This window comes from Musa acuminata, chromosome BXJ2-7 (assembly GCF_036884655.1).
Source record: "Musa acuminata AAA Group cultivar baxijiao chromosome BXJ2-7, Cavendish_Baxijiao_AAA, whole genome shotgun sequence".
Taxonomy (NCBI): domain Eukaryota; kingdom Viridiplantae; phylum Streptophyta; class Magnoliopsida; order Zingiberales; family Musaceae; genus Musa; species Musa acuminata.
Genome location: NC_088344.1, coordinates 36,018,239 through 36,036,374, shown reverse-complemented (window position 1 = coordinate 36,036,374; position 18,136 = coordinate 36,018,239). Strand labels below are relative to the sequence as shown.

The window sequence follows — 18,136 nt, the reverse complement described above, 5'->3', positions numbered from 1 at the left end:
AGATATGAATAAAACTTGTTCAAAAGGATAACTATCCATTGTTTCTTTCTTATAGATCAACTGGTTGATGTCATATCGGTCCTCCTGAGCTATTAACTTTCATAAATACATTCTCAAAATACAATTAAGTCAATTGGATGTGTATTGCTATAATGATATAGTTTGAGAATGATAAGCAAATTAGATGAAAATACAAAGAATTACTAGATAATGTGCTAGTGAAATGCAAGATGATTGATTCACATTTAATTGGGTTTCTTGAATTTATTATTCATCATAAAATCATCTGGGAATTCTAAAATGATGAAGGTCATTTAAGAACGAGATCACCGACAATCGTGAAGGTGTAGATTTTGACATGATGTATCATGACAAGGAGCCATTACCGGTCTCAATCAAAAAATAGATCTCCCACTTTTTTTTAGCCCTTCAGATCTTCCGGCTTTAAATAAACGGAAGAGTGCCAAGTTAACCTTAACCATCTAAAAAGTCGTAGAGCCAGAGCCAGCCTTTTAGAACTTGCGTCTTCCTTCTAGTTTGAGGGACAAGCTCTATATGTACTCTTGGCTATAACCTTCTTTATTGTCATCTTAGTTCTTGTTCGAGAGGCTAGAGACATTTAAAAATTGATCTATTATATTAACAATGGAGTCAAACTGAAATACCAAACTATTTCAAGCGTGTACTATCATCCCATGTTAGAACAAATCAACCACTTCAACAAATACCTCCCATGTTATCAATTGTCTTCTCATTTTCTTATTCCTTAAATGTATGGTTAGGACTTAGGATTGATATTCAATCGATACGGATTGAAACATGTTGACAAACGATAATCATATCATACGAGATTTGGCACCCTCACTCACATGGTATATCCTGCTTGTCCCATACCAAATCGAATAAAATTACATTCCTAGATCTATATTAAGTCGTAGAAAGCAAATTCATAGATTCCAATTCCTCTATCTATTGTTTCCAAAAGAATAAGGAACTGTACATTATTATTCATCATCGCAGCAAATACAGCTTCTGGACAAAAACAACCAAGAGAAAAAGAAAAACGCCGAGGCCACAACCCTAGAATGCTGACTGCAACACATGAAAAAAAAAACCCTTCAAAATTAGCACCCTGAACATATATAAGACCACCTACGTTACTTTGTTTTGACAGAGTGACTACATTGGTAGCCAGAGATGCTTTTCTCCCAAACATGGTGTCGATTGGACGGAACGGACAGACCGACCATAAATCTAGGCAGTCACTCTGTGGACTAAATCTTCACTGGAGACAGGGTTCTCCTTGCTACAAGTATTCACATCGTTCATCAGATACTTGTCCACCTGGGAGGCAGCTTGACGGCCCTCGTTAATGGCCCAAACGACAAGCGACTGGCCTCGTCGACAGTCTCCTGCAGCAAACACCCCATCTACGCTGGTCGAGAAACGCCCGTACTCTGCCTTGAAGTTCGACCTGTTGTCCCGCTCCAAGCCCAGCTGATCAGCAATCGTCTGTGAAGATTGTTGAGAGCATGAGTCGGTACCCCCATTGACAGAGATAACCATGTAGAGCCTTAAGTCTTATCATGCAGAATTAAAATTTTTGCTAGATGCATGTAGTAAAACAATGCCATATTCATCTTCATGAGAAAGCAATGGAGATGACTTGATCAGGGTTTATAAAGATACAGAGGAAAACAAATAAAACTTGCTAAAGAACAAGAAAGGATAGTTCATGAATTATCTACAGAAAACCCAAATAGTTTAGGAACAATAGAGAAAGAACTCACCAACTCTGGACCAAGGAAACCCATGGCTAAAAGAACCAGGTCAGCCTCTATAATCTCCTCCGAACCCTTGATTTCCTCAAACTGGAATTTGCCACTACTATCCTTTGCCCAATGTACACGGACCACCTCAAGGCCTTTGACAACTCCACTTTCGTCTCCCACGAATCGTTTAGTCAGGACCTCATAGGATCGTGGATCTTTTCCGAACTTGGCTGATGCTTCTTGATGACCATAATCTACTCGAAAAATGCGAGGCCACTGTAGAAAAGTTTTAAGAGCTAGAATCAGAACCGTAGTTGCCACCGTACAATGGTTGTAGTTTGCTTTCAAAATTTTAAGAGCTAGAAGAAGAATACTTGCTTACCCTTTACAAGAAAGAAATTATAAAGGAAAAAAAAAATAGAAAAATAGAACCTAGAGATATTAGAAAAACTAAATTCAAGAAGGTCCACAATTGAATGCATCTTGAACTAATCTAAACAGATGATCATAACAGACAAATCAATGGTAACCAAGGGAGGGTACTGAACCTGTGGCCATGGATTGCCTGGTGCTCGTTTTTGAGGTGGCTCTGGAAGGAGTTCTAGATTGATCATGTTGGTGCAGCCATGTCGTATAGATGTTGCAATACAATCTGTTCCTGTGTCTCCACCACCAATCACAACCACCTTCTTCCCCTTAGCAGACAAGTATTTACCATCCTGCAGATTGCTATCAAGCAAGCTTTTGGTGTTTGCATGGAGAAACTCCATAGCAAAGTGAACTCCAGAGAGTTCTCTTCCAGGAACAGGAAGATCCCTGCACAAGAAGCATTTTCAGTGCATGAGCCCACTACAAGTAACATAACACCTGGGTCAATATGGCTTTTACAATCAAGAGGACAACATACAAGCATCAACAAAAAGACACCATGGTAGATAATTATAGTCAAGATTCACTGTGTCTGAGAGAGAGAAGAGAGAGAGAGGATGTACATATGCTAGAAATGAAGTAATATATATATAACATTAAGTAAGCATAATTCCCACCAATAAACATAATAACAGTAGGTTCAGCAGCAATTGTAACACCTGAATTGAAACTGGGGTTCATTGTTTAACAAGGGAATATCTAGACACAGAAATGGAAGGAAAAAAAATGCATATCATATTTACACAGTGAGTCAGTCAAACTTCAAGTTATGTTTAGTACAGATTGTCAACTCAAACTTTATAAGAGAATCAACTGAATACTTCCATGAATAAGTTATCTCAGGTATATGCACAAATTTAAATCAACGTACAGCATTATTTTGCTTATGTGCTGAAAATCTATATTCATAACATGATAATATCTACTTGAGCAATTCTAACAAAATTGCATTCTAAGATGGAAAGAAATGTACTTTGTAAATTTATTATGATTTGCATGTATCCATAAACAAGTCTTGCAGAATTTTTGTCCAGAAGGATTGTGTAGCCAGGCATGACAAATGCAAAATGAAATTCAGATGAATTCAAACAGATGTTCATATTAATACATCTCTCGTTGTTACCTTGGCTTTGTAGCTCCACAAGCCAACACGATGGCATCATTCTCAGCACGGAGATGGTTGAGGGAGTACATGGGGTCAACTCCAACATTAGCATTCACCATAAAGTTAACACCTTCCCTAGTCATCAGGTCTACACGGCGTTGAACAACATCAACCTTGTCAGCCTTCATGTTTGGAACTCCATACATCATTAGACCACCGATGCGATCAGCACGTTCGTAAACAGTGACCAGGTGACCCATTTTATTTAGTTGATCAGCTGCAGCAAGACCGGCTGGACCACTACCAACAATGGCAACTCTCTTCCTGCATCAATTACACAAGATTTACCAACAAATAAACTATCTATATTACACCTTTCAGGAGTCAAAAAGCTAGTCCATTCCTTTCTTGTATGTCTGATAAAAGATAACTAGACAGGTAAGAACACTACTATTTAAATAAAAGAAAAAATATTGTTTGAAATTAATCAAAGATATACGACTACAAGAATGAAGCATTTAAAATAGTTCTTATAAGTTACCAAGAAAACATCAACTTTAGTTTACCTTCAGAACAGCCACTATTTATTACTTAAATCTGGCACAGGTATTAGCACATAAAAGTATGTTTAATGCTCTGCTGATGGTAGTAAGAACAAAATGTTGCTCCCTCTCTTGTTTGCGTAAGGAAAACAGAAAGATTTAAGTTAAAATTTGCATATCCATTCATCTCAAAATCTAATTGAAATTCAGGCTGTTCACATCAGCAGCAGGTTGTGTCCTAACATGATATGGAGAAATGTCCACTAAAGGGCATACATAGGATCAGACTTCTTGGCCTATTGGGATTATTTATTTAATCATTATTTAATTTCTTAGAGGAAATCAGTAAAGCTATATCCAAAACAAATATTATTGCAAGCAAGTTGATGAGATTATTTTTCTTTCTTACAAACAGAGAATCATTCTGAACAATGCCATATAACTCTGAGGCATATAAATGAAACAGCAGAAGGGAGCTCATCCAATCAATGGAGGACATCTGCGACTCCCTCGGAAGGACCGAACAAGTTGTCAATGAAAATAAAATGAGAACAGACCCGGACTCTCAGTGATTGATAACTTCACCATCAAATCAAGAGAGATTACTGTGAATTTCCATTGATATTGTCAACCAAATCCCATCTGCCTACCAATTCAATATCTTGGATGCAGTGGCCCCAAAACTACATGTCCAAAATGACTAAACCAAGTTGTTAGTAGAAAACTAATCTAAGCCAATGTCATCGTCATCCTCATTCCACTTCCAATATTAGGGTGCCGCACCTTGATGCTAAGGTATTATACAGCCAAAATCATTCCCTAGTAGACGACATGCAAGGCCCATGGTGCACTCATGACTTCATCTCACGATGTGTCGTTACCTGACTAATTCTAGATCCATAGCACTAGACCCAGCTCAATAGACCCGTTAACTTAATAGCTTTTGACGTACAGGGTGCAAAACCAAACCCAAGATGTTAATTGTAGGCTCATCTACCCCTATGTACCATTATAACCTTCCAATACTGATGACTAAGCAGGGTGCAATAGATACTCTGAGATTTTGAATTTTCCTTGCATTGAAATAATTATTTACAAGGATATTCAGTGGTCCTATGACTTCAATTTGCTTTCTTTTATATAAAATTACATAAATGATCAGTTCTGCAGGTCAATGATTATTTTTAATAACTCGTTAACACTATAGCACATAAATGCAACTCCATTCTTCCACAAGAATTTCCAGAATGACCCAATAATTTTTGCAGAGCATGACAGAAGCTACAGATACACAAAACAGAACCAAGAAACATTAACTAATTGGTACTTGGTTGGGTCCTAAGAACTAAGCCACAGAAATAGAAATACAAAACTTTCGATGATTGCTTGAGGTAACAGAAATGAGAAGAAATTTTACCCTGTTCTCTTTTGTGGAGGACGAGGTACCATCCATCCTTCTTCAAATGCCTTGTCTATGATGGCACACTCTATGCTTTTAATAGATACAGGATTCTCATTGATGCCAAGAACACATGATCCTTCACAAGGAGCAGGGCAAACTCGACCAGTAAATTCTGGGAAGTTATTTGTCTCCAAAAGCCTATCTAAGGCTTCTCGCCACCTATTTTGATGGACCAGTTCATTAAATTCTGGTATCTTATTTCCAAGAGGGCAACCAGAGTTCTCCTGCAAGATGGAAGAGTCGAAAAAGAAGATTTAAGATATTGATATAAATACATGATCACACATTTATTCAGGACCAAAGAAAGGCATTTATGAGCACCTGATCATGCTCAACATTGAGAAGCCACAAAAGAAAATTATGCTTTAAAAAAGCAACAGAAAGAGGAATAGATTATTACAAGGCAAAACATCCAGCAAAGACCAAATTTTTTTAGGTGTTGATAGTCATCCTCGAGGGGTTACTATATTCACTATAAGAATCAAGATCAAATTTCCTGCCCCAGAAAAGGACAGCACAGCAGCTTTTCGTAAGCTTTGCTTTAATGGCCCTAAAAATGTAACAATACAGACTACTCTAGAAAACAAAAAGTTATGCATGGTTTGACCAGGCTCAATATCGGGTTACCAGGGTATAATGACTGGTGGAAAATTTAATTCACAGTTCATGCACCTTAAGCAATTAGGACTTCAAAATTCCATAAAAGATTGTTTTATAATCAAAATAAGAACGAACCAAGTTCAATTAGACAACTAATTCTAAATTCTAAGAGCCGGTATCTGACAACTAACCTTTGATGGTGGCGATATGACCTAAATCTAATTATTATTTTATATCCTACTACGCCATTGTAAACTCAATAGACATGCAAAAAAGAATTTCCAAGCCACAATTTTGGTAGCATTTGTCATGATATAAACTAGTTTAGTTCCACATAACCGATCACATATGTTCCATATAGCACCGGAAATGTAAATCATTTTCATATAATAAAGGCCTCGTTTTACAAAGACATGGAGCTTATTAAACCAGATCTCTATCACATCCTGCAAGTACCTCAAATTCAAATTTGCTAAATCTGGAACAAAACTGTGAATAATTAACTAAGATCCTGCATAATTACATAACTTTCAAATGCTAGGTGATTAAATGGGAGTACAGATAGAATGAAGTACCTAAGTACATCACGATGCAAACCTCTAGCAATTTATTATTTCTTTAAGTTTATTGTTTTAGGTTTAATGACGTTTTCTTATGTTGGCACAAACCCACTAAACTCTTATTCAAGGTTGATGATTTCGTATACTGGTATTGTACAATACCAATCAGGGCTCAGACTGGTTTCATACAGTCTATATCAGCGTGCCGAGTGTCAGTACGCTAATATATCCTGAGTTTAGAAAACAAAAAAGCCTAGGAAAGGCTGAAAAAACAGAAAAAAGGAACTTCCTGATAAATGTCTGCTACTGGGTACCCCACCGACTTACCTGGTAACATACCAGTACTCTGTGTGACTGGTAAATACTGCCACTGCCCATTCTTACTAATATCATATAAACCTTGGACCCTTTACGTACAACAAAATAAGAAACCAAACATTTTGACACAGCTTAAGAAGTAGCAGAAGAAAGCAAATTTCAATGCACCAAATTTTACCATCAATACAAATGAACATTAAAAGATCTCGGTGATGATTTAGCATGAACCTTTCTTGGTCTAGATAATAACATTTTACCTGATGACAAAAGGGAGTTCCACAGTCCATGCAGCGAGCAGATTGGGTTTTCATTAGTGGCCCAGGTTTTGATTCTGTGGCAACTTCTTTCCAATCTTTGATTCTATCATTAGGGTCCCTGTATGAGATACCCTGCCGCTCATAAGCAATAAAACCTCGATGCTTGACAGCGTTATCAACCTGTGTTGGCCTTTTTGCTGCAGCCAAACCTTCCGCTTTCTGTATATAAAATAACTCCATTTAGCCCTTGTGTCTATGACAGTAAAAGAAAGTTAACACTCTGGCTCTGCACATCAAAAATCTACAGATTCTGTACAGGCATAAGAAATTTTCATGGATTAAAATGAAATTCTGTGGAGTGGGTAATTTTGCAGAACTAAGAAACAGGTTCCCTAACAGAGCAAGAGGGGAAATTTTGTCATGATATTAACAAATTGAAACTTGGATAGAGAATTACAAATATATAATTTCATAAAGGAAGATTCTTCTGGTAAGGTCAACTTCTCAAAATGATGTATCAAGACAGCTGGATGAAAGATACAATCAACAAAAAAGTGGGTTAAATTAAGATTACTACAGAAATATCATTGAATAACCTGAGATAATAAGGGCAAAAATCAAGATATAAACAGTACACAAACAATCCATCACAATCATGAAGTATCTTACCTTGCCGTTTAAAGATGCTGCTGCCATTTTCTTGAGTTCTTCAAATGCATCCTTCTCCATCAGCTCCTTTTCTTCTTGCTCCTCAGAATCTTTGGCTGCTTGTTCTATCTTCAAGTTCTGAACAATTCTTTTATAATCTCTTGGAAATACTTTAACAAACTTAGGCAGCAGAGAGTCAAAGTTGGAGAGGACTTCTCTTGCCAACACACTGCTGGTATGGCGCTGATGTTGTTGTATCATCATTCTCAAGGTTGTGATATCTTCTCCATCTTCAATCTTTTCAAGATCAACCAATTCAGGATTGCATCTTGTGTGAAACATCCCATCCACATCAAAAACATATGCAATTCCACCACTCATACCAGCAGCAAAATTTCTTCCTGTTTTGCCAAGAATAACAACTGTACCACCAGTCATGTACTCACATCCATGATCACCAACACCTTCAACAACTGCTCTTGCACCTGAGTTTCGGACACAGAATCTCTCTGCTGCCATTCCGTTAAAATATGCCTCCCCACTTGTAGCTCCATATAGTGCAACATTGCCAACAACAATGTTTTCACTTGGGTCAAATTGGCTCTCTCTTGGAGGATAAACGACAATTTTGCCACCAGATAATCCTTTCCCAACATAGTCATTGCTGTCACCCTCAAGCTCGAGGGTGATTCCTGGGCAGAGAAAAGCCCCTAGGCTCTGACCAGCACTTCCAACTAGCTTAATATGGATGGTATCTGAAGGCAAGCCTTTCAATTGATATTGTTTAGTGACCTCGTGACTAAGCATGGTACCGACTGCACGATTTACATTGCGGATTGGTGTCTCAACATAAACAGGTAAGCCTTTTTCAAGAGCAGCTTTTGATGAAGTGATGAGATCCTGATCCAATGCCATCTCCAGACCATGATCCTGTTTCTGAATGCAATATTGGGCAACTCCTGGACGAATATCAGCTGCAGGTCTAAGCAGCAATGACAGATCAATATTTCCCAATTTTTCATTACTCTTGGCCACTTCCTTGTCAATTTCAAGCATGTCTGCACGACCAACCATCTCATTAATTGTTCGAAAGCCCAGCTGTGACATAATCTCACGAACTTCCTCTGCCAGCATAAAGAAAAAGTTTATAACGTGTTCAGGCTCTCCAGCAAATTTTTCACGAAGTACAGGATCTTGAGTGGCAATGCCAACTGGGCAAGTATTTTTGTGACACTTCCTCATCATAATGCAACCAAGAGTAATTAAAGGTGCAGTGCTGAAACCGAACTCTTCTGCACCAAGTAGAGCAGCAATTGCAACATCTCGTCCTGTTTTTAACTGGCCATCAGTTTGCAGGACTGTTCGGCCACGGAGGTCATTTGCAACTAGAGTTTGATGTGTCTCTGCCAAACCTAGCTCCCAGGGAAGCCCTGCATTTTTAATGCCAGTCCAACGAGAGGCACCAGTACCCCCATCATGGCCAGATATCAAAACATGGTCTGCATGTCCTTTTACAACTCCACTAGCAATTACCCCAACGCCAGCCTCAGAGACTAGTTTAACACTGATTCGAGCACCTGGGTTCGAGTTCTACAAAACAAAATTATGGACTTGCTTCATATAAACATAGATGTAAAGCCTCTCACACAAGCAAACCAAAATGCAAATTGTCCTACTACCAATGGTTTTCATATAAGGAATTACAAGGATGAGGGACATTCAAAATGAAAGCAAAATGAGGAAAATACTAATTTTTCAATCTTCATGAAACAACATTTTTAATGATCACTTGCATGGGCAAAACAATATAGGAGAAGAATCATTTTATCATGATCAAATACCTTAAGGTCATGAATAAGTTGTGCAAGGTCCTCAATTGAATATATATCATGGTGAGGAGGAGGACTAATAAGACCCACACCGGCAGTGGAATTTCTAGTGACTGCAATATCACCAATAACTTTATGACCTGGAAGTTCGCCTCCTTCACCTGGCTTAGCGCCCTGCAAAGTAACAAGATCATCAAACAGAAGCATACAACAAGCAAAATGAATTCCAGAAATACGATCTCACCAAATTTCAAAGGTATTCATCAGTTATAGATACAAAGACACATTAGTGCTTTGTAGACTCAGCATCATCTGCCCATGAACACAGATTCATAAACAAGAGGAACTTATGTTCCAATAGGAGGAAAGAGGAGGTACAAAGGTAGAAGATTCCCCATTGTTCAAATTTCAAAGATAAAAGTTTTGGATCAGGATTGTTATGCTTTACGTGATTACCTGAGCCATCTTTATCTGGAGCTCATCTGCGTTTGTGAGGTAGTAGCTTGTCACTCCAAACCTACCACTTGCCACTTGTTTAATCGCACTCCGCTTTGGATTCCTTGAACCATCTGACAGGGGTTCCATACGAGCAGGTTGCTCACCTCCCTCACCTTCAAAAAGATTGAAGAAGAAATAAGCTAGCATGACAAAATAAAAGATAATCCCCATCTTTACCTCTATCAGCTATCATAAGATAACCCACAAACAATCAATATACACAAAGCTAGCAACATAAACATGCACTTGTAAAAACCTGATGTGTTTTTCATAAAACACAAAAACAATGAAGCACTAGATCAAATCTCAAATATAGGCGCAAGTTTTCCTTCTAAAAAACCCTGGAAAAGGTTAGCATAACTAAAATTTACTGACAAACACGACAACAGATATAAAGACCCAAAGCTTAAAATAGAAAGGGACTTTGAGTTGAAATATTAAGATAGAACTATAAAAACACCCAACGAAGAAACACCTTTAAAACAATACCGAATAAATGGTAGGTCAGTAGTTTTAATACCTTGAAGAAAAAGAAGTACACCTAACAGTCGGGGTAAATTATTCATTGGTAGGAAGAAGAAAAATAAAGAGCAAATTTCACGAGAACATTTAAGCTTCTTAATCAACTAAAAACAATTTAGCCAGTGGTAGGTATGAACAGGTGATGTGATTAACATACGAAAAGATCAGACACTAAAAAGATTTTATGGGCTGTTTCAAATAAGATCATACCCGTATTAGATTTGCCTCCAATTTTATTCATTGCAATTGCTAGGGTAGAATGTGCTTCTAACGAGATTGAACCATAACTCATTGCCCCCGTGCAGAAACGCTTGACAATCTCACTGGCAGACTCTACTTCATCCAAGGGAACCTTCTCAGCGACATCCTTAAACTTCAGTATACCACGCAAGTTGCATGTCTTGTTCAGCTCCTGTATACGCCTAGAGTATTCTTTGTATGCTGCAACACTATTAGCTCTGGCTGCCTCTTGTAACTTAGCAATTGCAAGGGGATCATTAAGGTGCACTTCACCTCCCTTTCTCCAGTGGTAATCCCCAGGATTAGGCAATGCCAATGCTTCTGCACTTCCCAGTGGTAAAGCTCTGGTTGGAAATGCCAATTCGTGAAGACAAAGGGCATCCCCGGCAAGCATTTCAAATGTTGCACCTTCAACTCTACTTGGGGTTCCTTTGAAGCATTTCTCGATCACCTCGGAAGAAAGACCTAGAGCTTCAAAAATCTGTGCACCCTTGTAAGATGCAAGAGTGGATATTCCCATTTTAGCGAGAACTTTCATCATTCCATAGTTGCTCGCTTTGAAGTACCTCTTGACAAGATCTTCTCGAGAATGAAACTCACCATCGACTCTAGGAGGGATCTTTCCATCAATCTGCAACCGCCAAATTGCTTCCATGGCCAAATACGGGCAGATGGCATCTGCACCAAATCCAACAAGGGTACAAAAATGATGTACTTCACGAGGCTCAGCAGATTCCACCAGCAACCCTATGCGTGTCCTTTCAAGCGTTGACACTAGATGTTGATGAACAGCACCAACTGCCAAGAGGGAACTTACAGCAACACGCTCAGACGAAAAGCCTACATCAAAGTCAAGGATTCAATCTCTTTTAATGCCAAAATTTATAACATGGATATCATAAACATTTAGCAGCATGCAATTTACATAAAAAACAATAAATATCACAAGGTCTCAAGAAGGAGAGTATAAAAATCAGAAAATGTGAAGCTGAAATGAACCAGAAAGCCGGATTATAGAATAACTGCAAGTGAAATGATCTGCTTAAATAACAGAGATGGACAAAAACTTCGAAGGGATGAATCTAGGGATCTCAATGCTATCATGCCTTCAAACAGACATGAGTACCCTAAATTTCTCGAGCCCTCACCTCTGTCAGACAGTACAAGGGTTGTATACCCCTCACGGATTGCGGCACGAGCTTCCAAGCAAATCCTATTCAAGGTTTCCTCTAAACCCTTTCGACCATGTTTTTTTGGATACGTGATGTCAAGCACTTTGCTGCGCCAACCTCTGTAGTTCATCTTTTTTATAGCTTCCATTTCATCAATGGATAAAAGAGGCCCCTTCAACGAGAGACGATGGCACTGCTCTTCAGTGGTTTCAGTAAGATCGCCTTCTGGACCAATCATGCACTCCATAGATGTAACTATTTTCTCCCGAATTGGATCAATTGGTGGATTTGTAACTTGAGCAAACATCTGCTTGAAGTACTCAAATGAAAGTTTCTCTCTGTTTGACATTACAGCCAAGGGAGCATCATTTCCCATTGAACCTAGAGCTTCAGTGGCATCTTTTGCCATAGGCAACAACAGCATATCCAAAGCTTCAACAGTGTAGCTGCAAGTAACCAAATTTAGAACATGCAGTTTTATGCAAGTAGACAAGAACAAGAAGTACCATTACTAAGTGATGAGTTACCCAAAAGCCTTAAGTGGTGCCAGAAGACCACGAATCCCCATATTTTCCATGTCCTCATCATGATTCTGGGACTAAGGACCACAAAAACCAAGTACTCAGTTTCCAATATGCAAAGAGAATCAAGAATGATAATTCATTCAAATAACATTAGACAGACTTACTGGTACAGTTCCAAATATGTTTGGAGGAATCATGTCACTTTTAGGAATAGAATTGACAATGTCATCAAGACAAATCTTCTGCCTCTTAAGCCATTCCCTGTATGGCCTAGCTTGTGAGTACTGCTTCTTCAATGCTTCATCATCAACAACAGTACGATTTTCAAAATCCACTAACAACATCATCCCAGGGTTAAGCCTTCCTTTCCTCAACACATCTGCAGGAGGAATGTCTACGACACCTACTTCACTAGCCATGATAACACGTCCACTATGTGTGATGTAAAACCGTCCAGGTCTCAGCCCATTACGATCTAAAGTTGCTCCAAGATAGCGACCATCTGTAACTGTAAGAGAAAATCAGCACACATCAGCAGAGTCAATGTTAGGAGTATTACTCAGAGCATGCGTTTGTGCAAAATCTCACAAGATATTAGAGCAGGTCCATCCCAGGGCTCCATGAGGGCTGAGAAATATTCATACAAAGCCTTTCTATCAGGGTCCATGTTCTTGTCATTCTGCCATGCCTCAGGAATCATCATCATAACAGCTTCAGGGAGACTTCTACCAGCACGGACCAAAAGTTCAAGAACGCCATCAAATGCCCCTAGAAATATGCAAGTTATTTCAGATCAAGCCTTCATGTATGTATGAAATCAGCAATATGTCGCATTTAATACCTACGTATTCAGACATAGAAATGAAACATGGCAAATATTCAATACGCAAGTCGCAAGCACACTTTAAAGTAAGGCATAGAATACTGCAAGTATCAAGGTAGATTCTACCTGAATCCGATGAGCTAGCATCCACAATCGGAAGAAGTTTCTTCATTTCATTCTTTGATAAGCCTAGTTCCTTGCACTTTAAAAGGCCTTCTCGTGCCTTCATCCTGCAAAGCCAAAACAAACAAAAAAATGCAATGTAAACAAGTTGAGTTTACATGAAAATGACATCCAACACCATAAACCCACTCCGTCTTCCACATACCAATTCACATTTCCTCGCAATGTGTTGATTTCACCATTATGACCCAAAACACGCATAGGTTGTGCACGATCCCAGCTAGGAAAGGTGTTTGTGGAGAATCGTGAGTGGACCTGCACACGCGAGCATTTTTTTTCTCAGGGATCTAAATTGAACCATTGCAAACTTGTACTCTGGAGTCTCATCTAGGTATCAGATAAAACTCAAATCAATGCACTTAAAAGCACCATATATTCTGTTTTATCTTCACTGCCAATACAAAATAGCACAGGAACCTAGGCTACCTTCACCAAATACCATTCTTTTCACCTTCAAATTGGAACTCTCCTCCCACTGACCATGGGGAGCACTGCATCATGATTCTGCAACATGGTTTACTAAGTTATCGACTATGAAGATCTCACCAACCCACCCAAGTTATTCAGCACTCAAATTGAAGTAGTACCGAACACAGCAGAGTATGAGATATAATTCAAAGTCTAATGCCTCAGAGACCTCATTTAACCTTAGAAGAGTTCCATTACCAGAGTCTTCCCTTGCAGCCCGCTTTGACCAGAGTTTGTACATAAAGAAGAAGATCAGATAGGGTTATATTTACCAGGGCCATGTAACTTGTAAACTTTTCATCGCCGAGATCTGCATAGTAGTAGTCCTTCAACTGAACAGGTTTCAACTGGCCTTTATAAACCACAGTCCTGCCAAAATCATATTAGTCAGTGATGCTCATTGCAGAAGATTCAGAACTCTATCCAACAGAGAAAACGAGGAAGATAAATAAGATTAGTCAATCCCAGTATAAAGCTTATGCTAGTCATCCCCTTGATTAGATGAGCTATCCACCCCTTTGCTATCGAAAATCATAAGTAAAAGGACTAACCTGGAAGATAGTGAGCATATATAGAAGTCCCTAGCTCCACCATGCTGCAGATTCAGGGCAGCTCGGATAGCTACCATTGAAACCCTCCGTAGTATATACATCTAGATATATTTGGAATTAAGAGTCAAACCTCATGATAATAAGTTGTGAGAAACAGCCATTACTGCATGAGTCTATAATAAGAAATACATAAAGACATAGTAAAGAACCTGTTGCTCGAAATCAGCACTTGACCGTGGACTTGGTGTAAGGAAAACTTGTTCGATGAGTGGCTCTGTTTGTCGAGCTGACTCACCCAGATCTCGGTTATCTGTTGGTACCGGGCGCCAACCAAGAACCACATGTCCCAAAGATTCTGCAACCTGCATGCCCAATAAAAGTATTAACAGACTGTTCTTATGAAGATCAATCATTTTAAAAGGTACAAAGGAGACACAAATAATAAAACAAAACTCATTTAGAAATTATGAAAAAGAAAAGAAACTGAAACCTACAAGTGAGACATTTACATACCAAAGGAAGCATCCAACAAGAGCTTTTGGTTGTACCAAAGGAAGAATCCAAAAGTAATGTGCCAAATTAAGCATACCAATTTCTCAAGTTTACCCAAAATGCCAGGTTATCAAAAATTATCTAATCTAAGAAGAATCTTAGGAACACAAAAATTAGTTCGATCTAATAACTACTTAAACTTAATCAACTAAACCGAAGAAGGAACATGAAAAATATTTTCCCTGTGGAAAGAGAAATTCTGATAGAAATATACTGGAATGACACTTATTTGATGTTAAAATTATACATGTCATGTAGTGGGGCATGCCTTGCAAGTCTGAAAAAGATACGCATGAAACAAATTGAATATGAAATAAAGTTGGAGCTGGCAGACAGAGTATACAGAGAAAAGCTTAGGAAAATGCACGTGCAGAATAATCAATCATAACAGCAACCTAAATCCTTGCAGGAATTCGGTCGTGAGCTAACAATCGCTCCAACAGCAACACCGACAATAGCAATAAACTAGTGCGCTCGGTTTGAAAATAAAGGGCAAAAAGAATTTGAAAATAAATCTGTCTTGGAAATAAAGGATCAGATGGGTGGTTCTGACCATTCAAGGTCAGCAACAGTAAACAGTTACCTTAGTGAAAACAATTTTGCTTTCCTTCCTTCGACTGTCATCCGTTGGCAAGAAAAACATGCCAACTGCATATAGACCGGGTGGTGGCAGTTGAATCCCAATATCCTCGGTAACCTGCAACACATATAGCAGAAAACAAAGGCATCTATCGATAAGGATAATTTCCAAAACTAAAGAAAATAACTCAAGTTACGGATTTGCATGATGCTCAATATTTTCATCAAAGGCATATAGGTACACATAAACCTTAAAGAAACAAACAAAACTTAAACAAATACACACGAACTCAACATCATCATGCAGGCCTTTGACAAGGAAGAACGATTGAAAAGGACAAGATCCGTGCCTCCATGAAGAAGTCGTGAGGGAGTGCTACGAGGATGCCAGCGCCATCGCCTGTGTTGGTCTCACAGCCACACGCACCACGATGAGCCATTCTCACCAGCATCTCCAAGGAATCAGCAACCTGCAGAGTTACCGGCCATAAACGGACCCAAATTCAAATCTGATCAAGAATGCTATCCACAGATACGATTTCTTTTAACAGACATAAAATAGCATAAAGATATGAACAGAGACATACCGTTTTCCGGCTATACTCGCCCGAGAGTTCAGCGATAAAGCCAACACCGCAAGAATCTTTATCGAAGGATGGATCATAGAGACCAAGGGGCTTCTCCGGCACCTGAGACAGGGCCATAGATGGAGAGACAACCCTCAGCTTGGGGGAACGTCCCGGGCCATCGATCCGCCAACGCTGAACACGTTCAGAAGCTCGAAGCTTTGCACCAAGAAACTGGCTCTCCAAAGACACCGCCTGAGCTCGCCTGTAGGCAGCGAATCGCGCAGCCCTACCTCCGCGGCAGACGTTCCGCTTATGGTTGACAACGGAAGGGAGAGCCACCGACTCATTCTGGAGTTTGATGGCCGAACCTGGGACCGCCGCCATAGATGACGAACTCTAGCTAACAAAGGAAAGGGGGGGATGTACGACTTCTCCCTCGAGATTTCAAGAAAGAAAAGACTGAGGGTTTGCCAGGCCTTAGAAAGCTTCAACTGGATGGATTCAGCCGAGAGGAAACAGATCTACTATATAGCAAGCTATAACCGAAGAAAGAGCCGATTCGAGGATTCTGCCGTGCCGGGGGATCAAGCAAATTTATCCTGCAATACATGAGAAAGACCAAAAAAATGAACCTCGATGAAACCCAGAAATCAAACAAGAACACCGGCTGGAACTACGAACAGGAACATAAGGCCAGAATCTACCACGGAAATAATAAACGAAAGCAGAGATTTGGAGGAATCTTTAACTCCTTAGCATAAAAGAAACCCCAAAACAACAAAAGTCAAACTACTTCGAGGGGGAAAAACCAAAGAGAAACCGACATCACACGGATCTCGACGACGAACCATAGAGATCTAAGATAGTTCATCTTTTTTTAATCATGTTCTTTCTTTACTTGTAAAACAATAGGGTATTCGACAGATCTTCCCTCCACCAACCCACCTCAGAACGCTCCTCCTCTCCCACCAACCAGCCGACGCAATCACGAACGATCTACCCCTTCTGGAGACTCCGCCCGCGAGGCTGCCTCTCCCAATCGAAGGCCGGGATGAGAGAACGTCGAATGGACGAACAAACAGAAACAGAAAGCACGGACGGTCAGCCGATCCCTAACCGATCCCCCTCTCCCTCTCTCTCTCTCTCTCTGTCTCTCTCTCAGAGCTCGCTCTCCGGGCGCAGGCGGTTATTTATAGCCCCGGTTCCAGTTCCCGCCGGGCCCCACCCCATCTACCCCCGCGGAGGTTTTCCTTTTCCTTTCTCCTTTTATTCTCCATCAATTATTTTTGGGAGGGGGTGTGTTAAACTTGAAATCGCCCTTCTTATTTTTAACCACGGTGGGGGGCCCAAGCGCGACAGGGACGACTTGTCTCTTGTCGGGACACGTCATGGGACGTCGCCCCACGCGGCACTCGATGGCCTCTCGTGGGCGGGTCCCACGCAACCGACAGCTCCCCCGGCCACTCCCCGGCTCGGTCCCGTGCTTCCGCGGTTCTGCCAACGGCCCCCGGTCGCCGTCACTTCTACTCAACCGCAAGCGCAAACCGAACGCCCGGCGGTACCGGCCCCCGCGCTCGCCTTCCCGTCCCCTCCCATTGACCACGACTCAGTATCTAATCAACAATATTTTATTTCTCGGCGCTATTAAAGCTTATTGTCATCACATGCATCACCCACCGTCAATAGTCTCCGTCATGCACACTGTAGCAGCCCAAACTCGATGTCGACGTATGTACGGTATCTACATACGATATCACCGGTTTATTTACATCCATTGCAAAGTTACCTCCGTTCTTTAGGTAGAAGGAGAAGAAGGAGAACGAGTCACACCTATTTGCTTTGCTTGCCATTTCATGCACGTAATATATGATCATCCCATACTACATGACGAATCGGTTTATATATATATATATGATGTACCAAAAAGTTCATT

General features: G+C 40.1%; 1 protein-coding gene across 2 annotated transcripts; it reads right to left on the bottom strand.

The window, feature by feature from the left end:
* Positions 1-950: 950 nt before the first annotated feature.
* Positions 951-17,360, bottom strand: LOC135617878 (glutamate synthase 1 [NADH], chloroplastic-like). 2 transcript variants are annotated; one of them, XM_065118598.1, is made up of 23 exons: positions 17,149-17,360; positions 16,222-16,802; positions 15,985-16,104; positions 15,639-15,752; positions 14,713-14,865; positions 14,504-14,604; positions 14,225-14,321; positions 13,630-13,739; positions 13,428-13,531; positions 13,067-13,246; positions 12,643-12,986; positions 12,482-12,552; positions 11,931-12,400; positions 10,753-11,622; positions 9,979-10,133; positions 9,535-9,696; positions 7,715-9,283; positions 7,046-7,264; positions 5,266-5,534; positions 3,325-3,630; positions 2,321-2,588; positions 1,791-2,048; positions 951-1,512 (listed from the first exon to the last, which is right to left on the bottom strand). In XM_065118598.1, exons 2-23 carry the CDS (start codon positions 16,585-16,587, stop codon positions 1,255-1,257), a joined length of 6,564 nt encoding a protein of 2,187 aa, XP_064974670.1. In that variant the 5' UTR covers positions 16,588-16,802; positions 17,149-17,360; the 3' UTR covers positions 951-1,254. The 2 variants fall into 2 exon arrangements, with proteins under 2 accessions (XP_064974670.1, XP_064974671.1); XM_065118599.1 differs by lacking the exons at positions 14,225-14,321; positions 14,504-14,604; positions 14,713-14,865; ... (2 more) ...; positions 16,222-16,802; positions 17,149-17,360 and adding an exon at positions 13,911-14,194.
* Between the last annotated feature and the right edge of the window lie 776 nt (positions 17,361-18,136).

Excerpts from the sequence above, each read along its gene's own strand:
- LOC135617878 (XM_065118598.1), bottom strand. The coding sequence starts at position 16,587 with ATGGCGGCGGTCCCAGGTTCGGCCATCAAACTCCAGAATGAGTCGGTG. Across the intron at positions 13,532-13,629 it reads TTGCGAGGAAATGTGAATTG|GATGAAGGCACGAGAAGGCC; the intron begins GTATGTGGAAGA and ends TTGGCTTTGCAG. Across the intron at positions 2,049-2,320 it reads CAGGCAATCCATGGCCACAG|TGGCCTCGCATTTTTCGAGT; the intron begins GTTCAGTACCCT and ends ACTTTTCTACAG.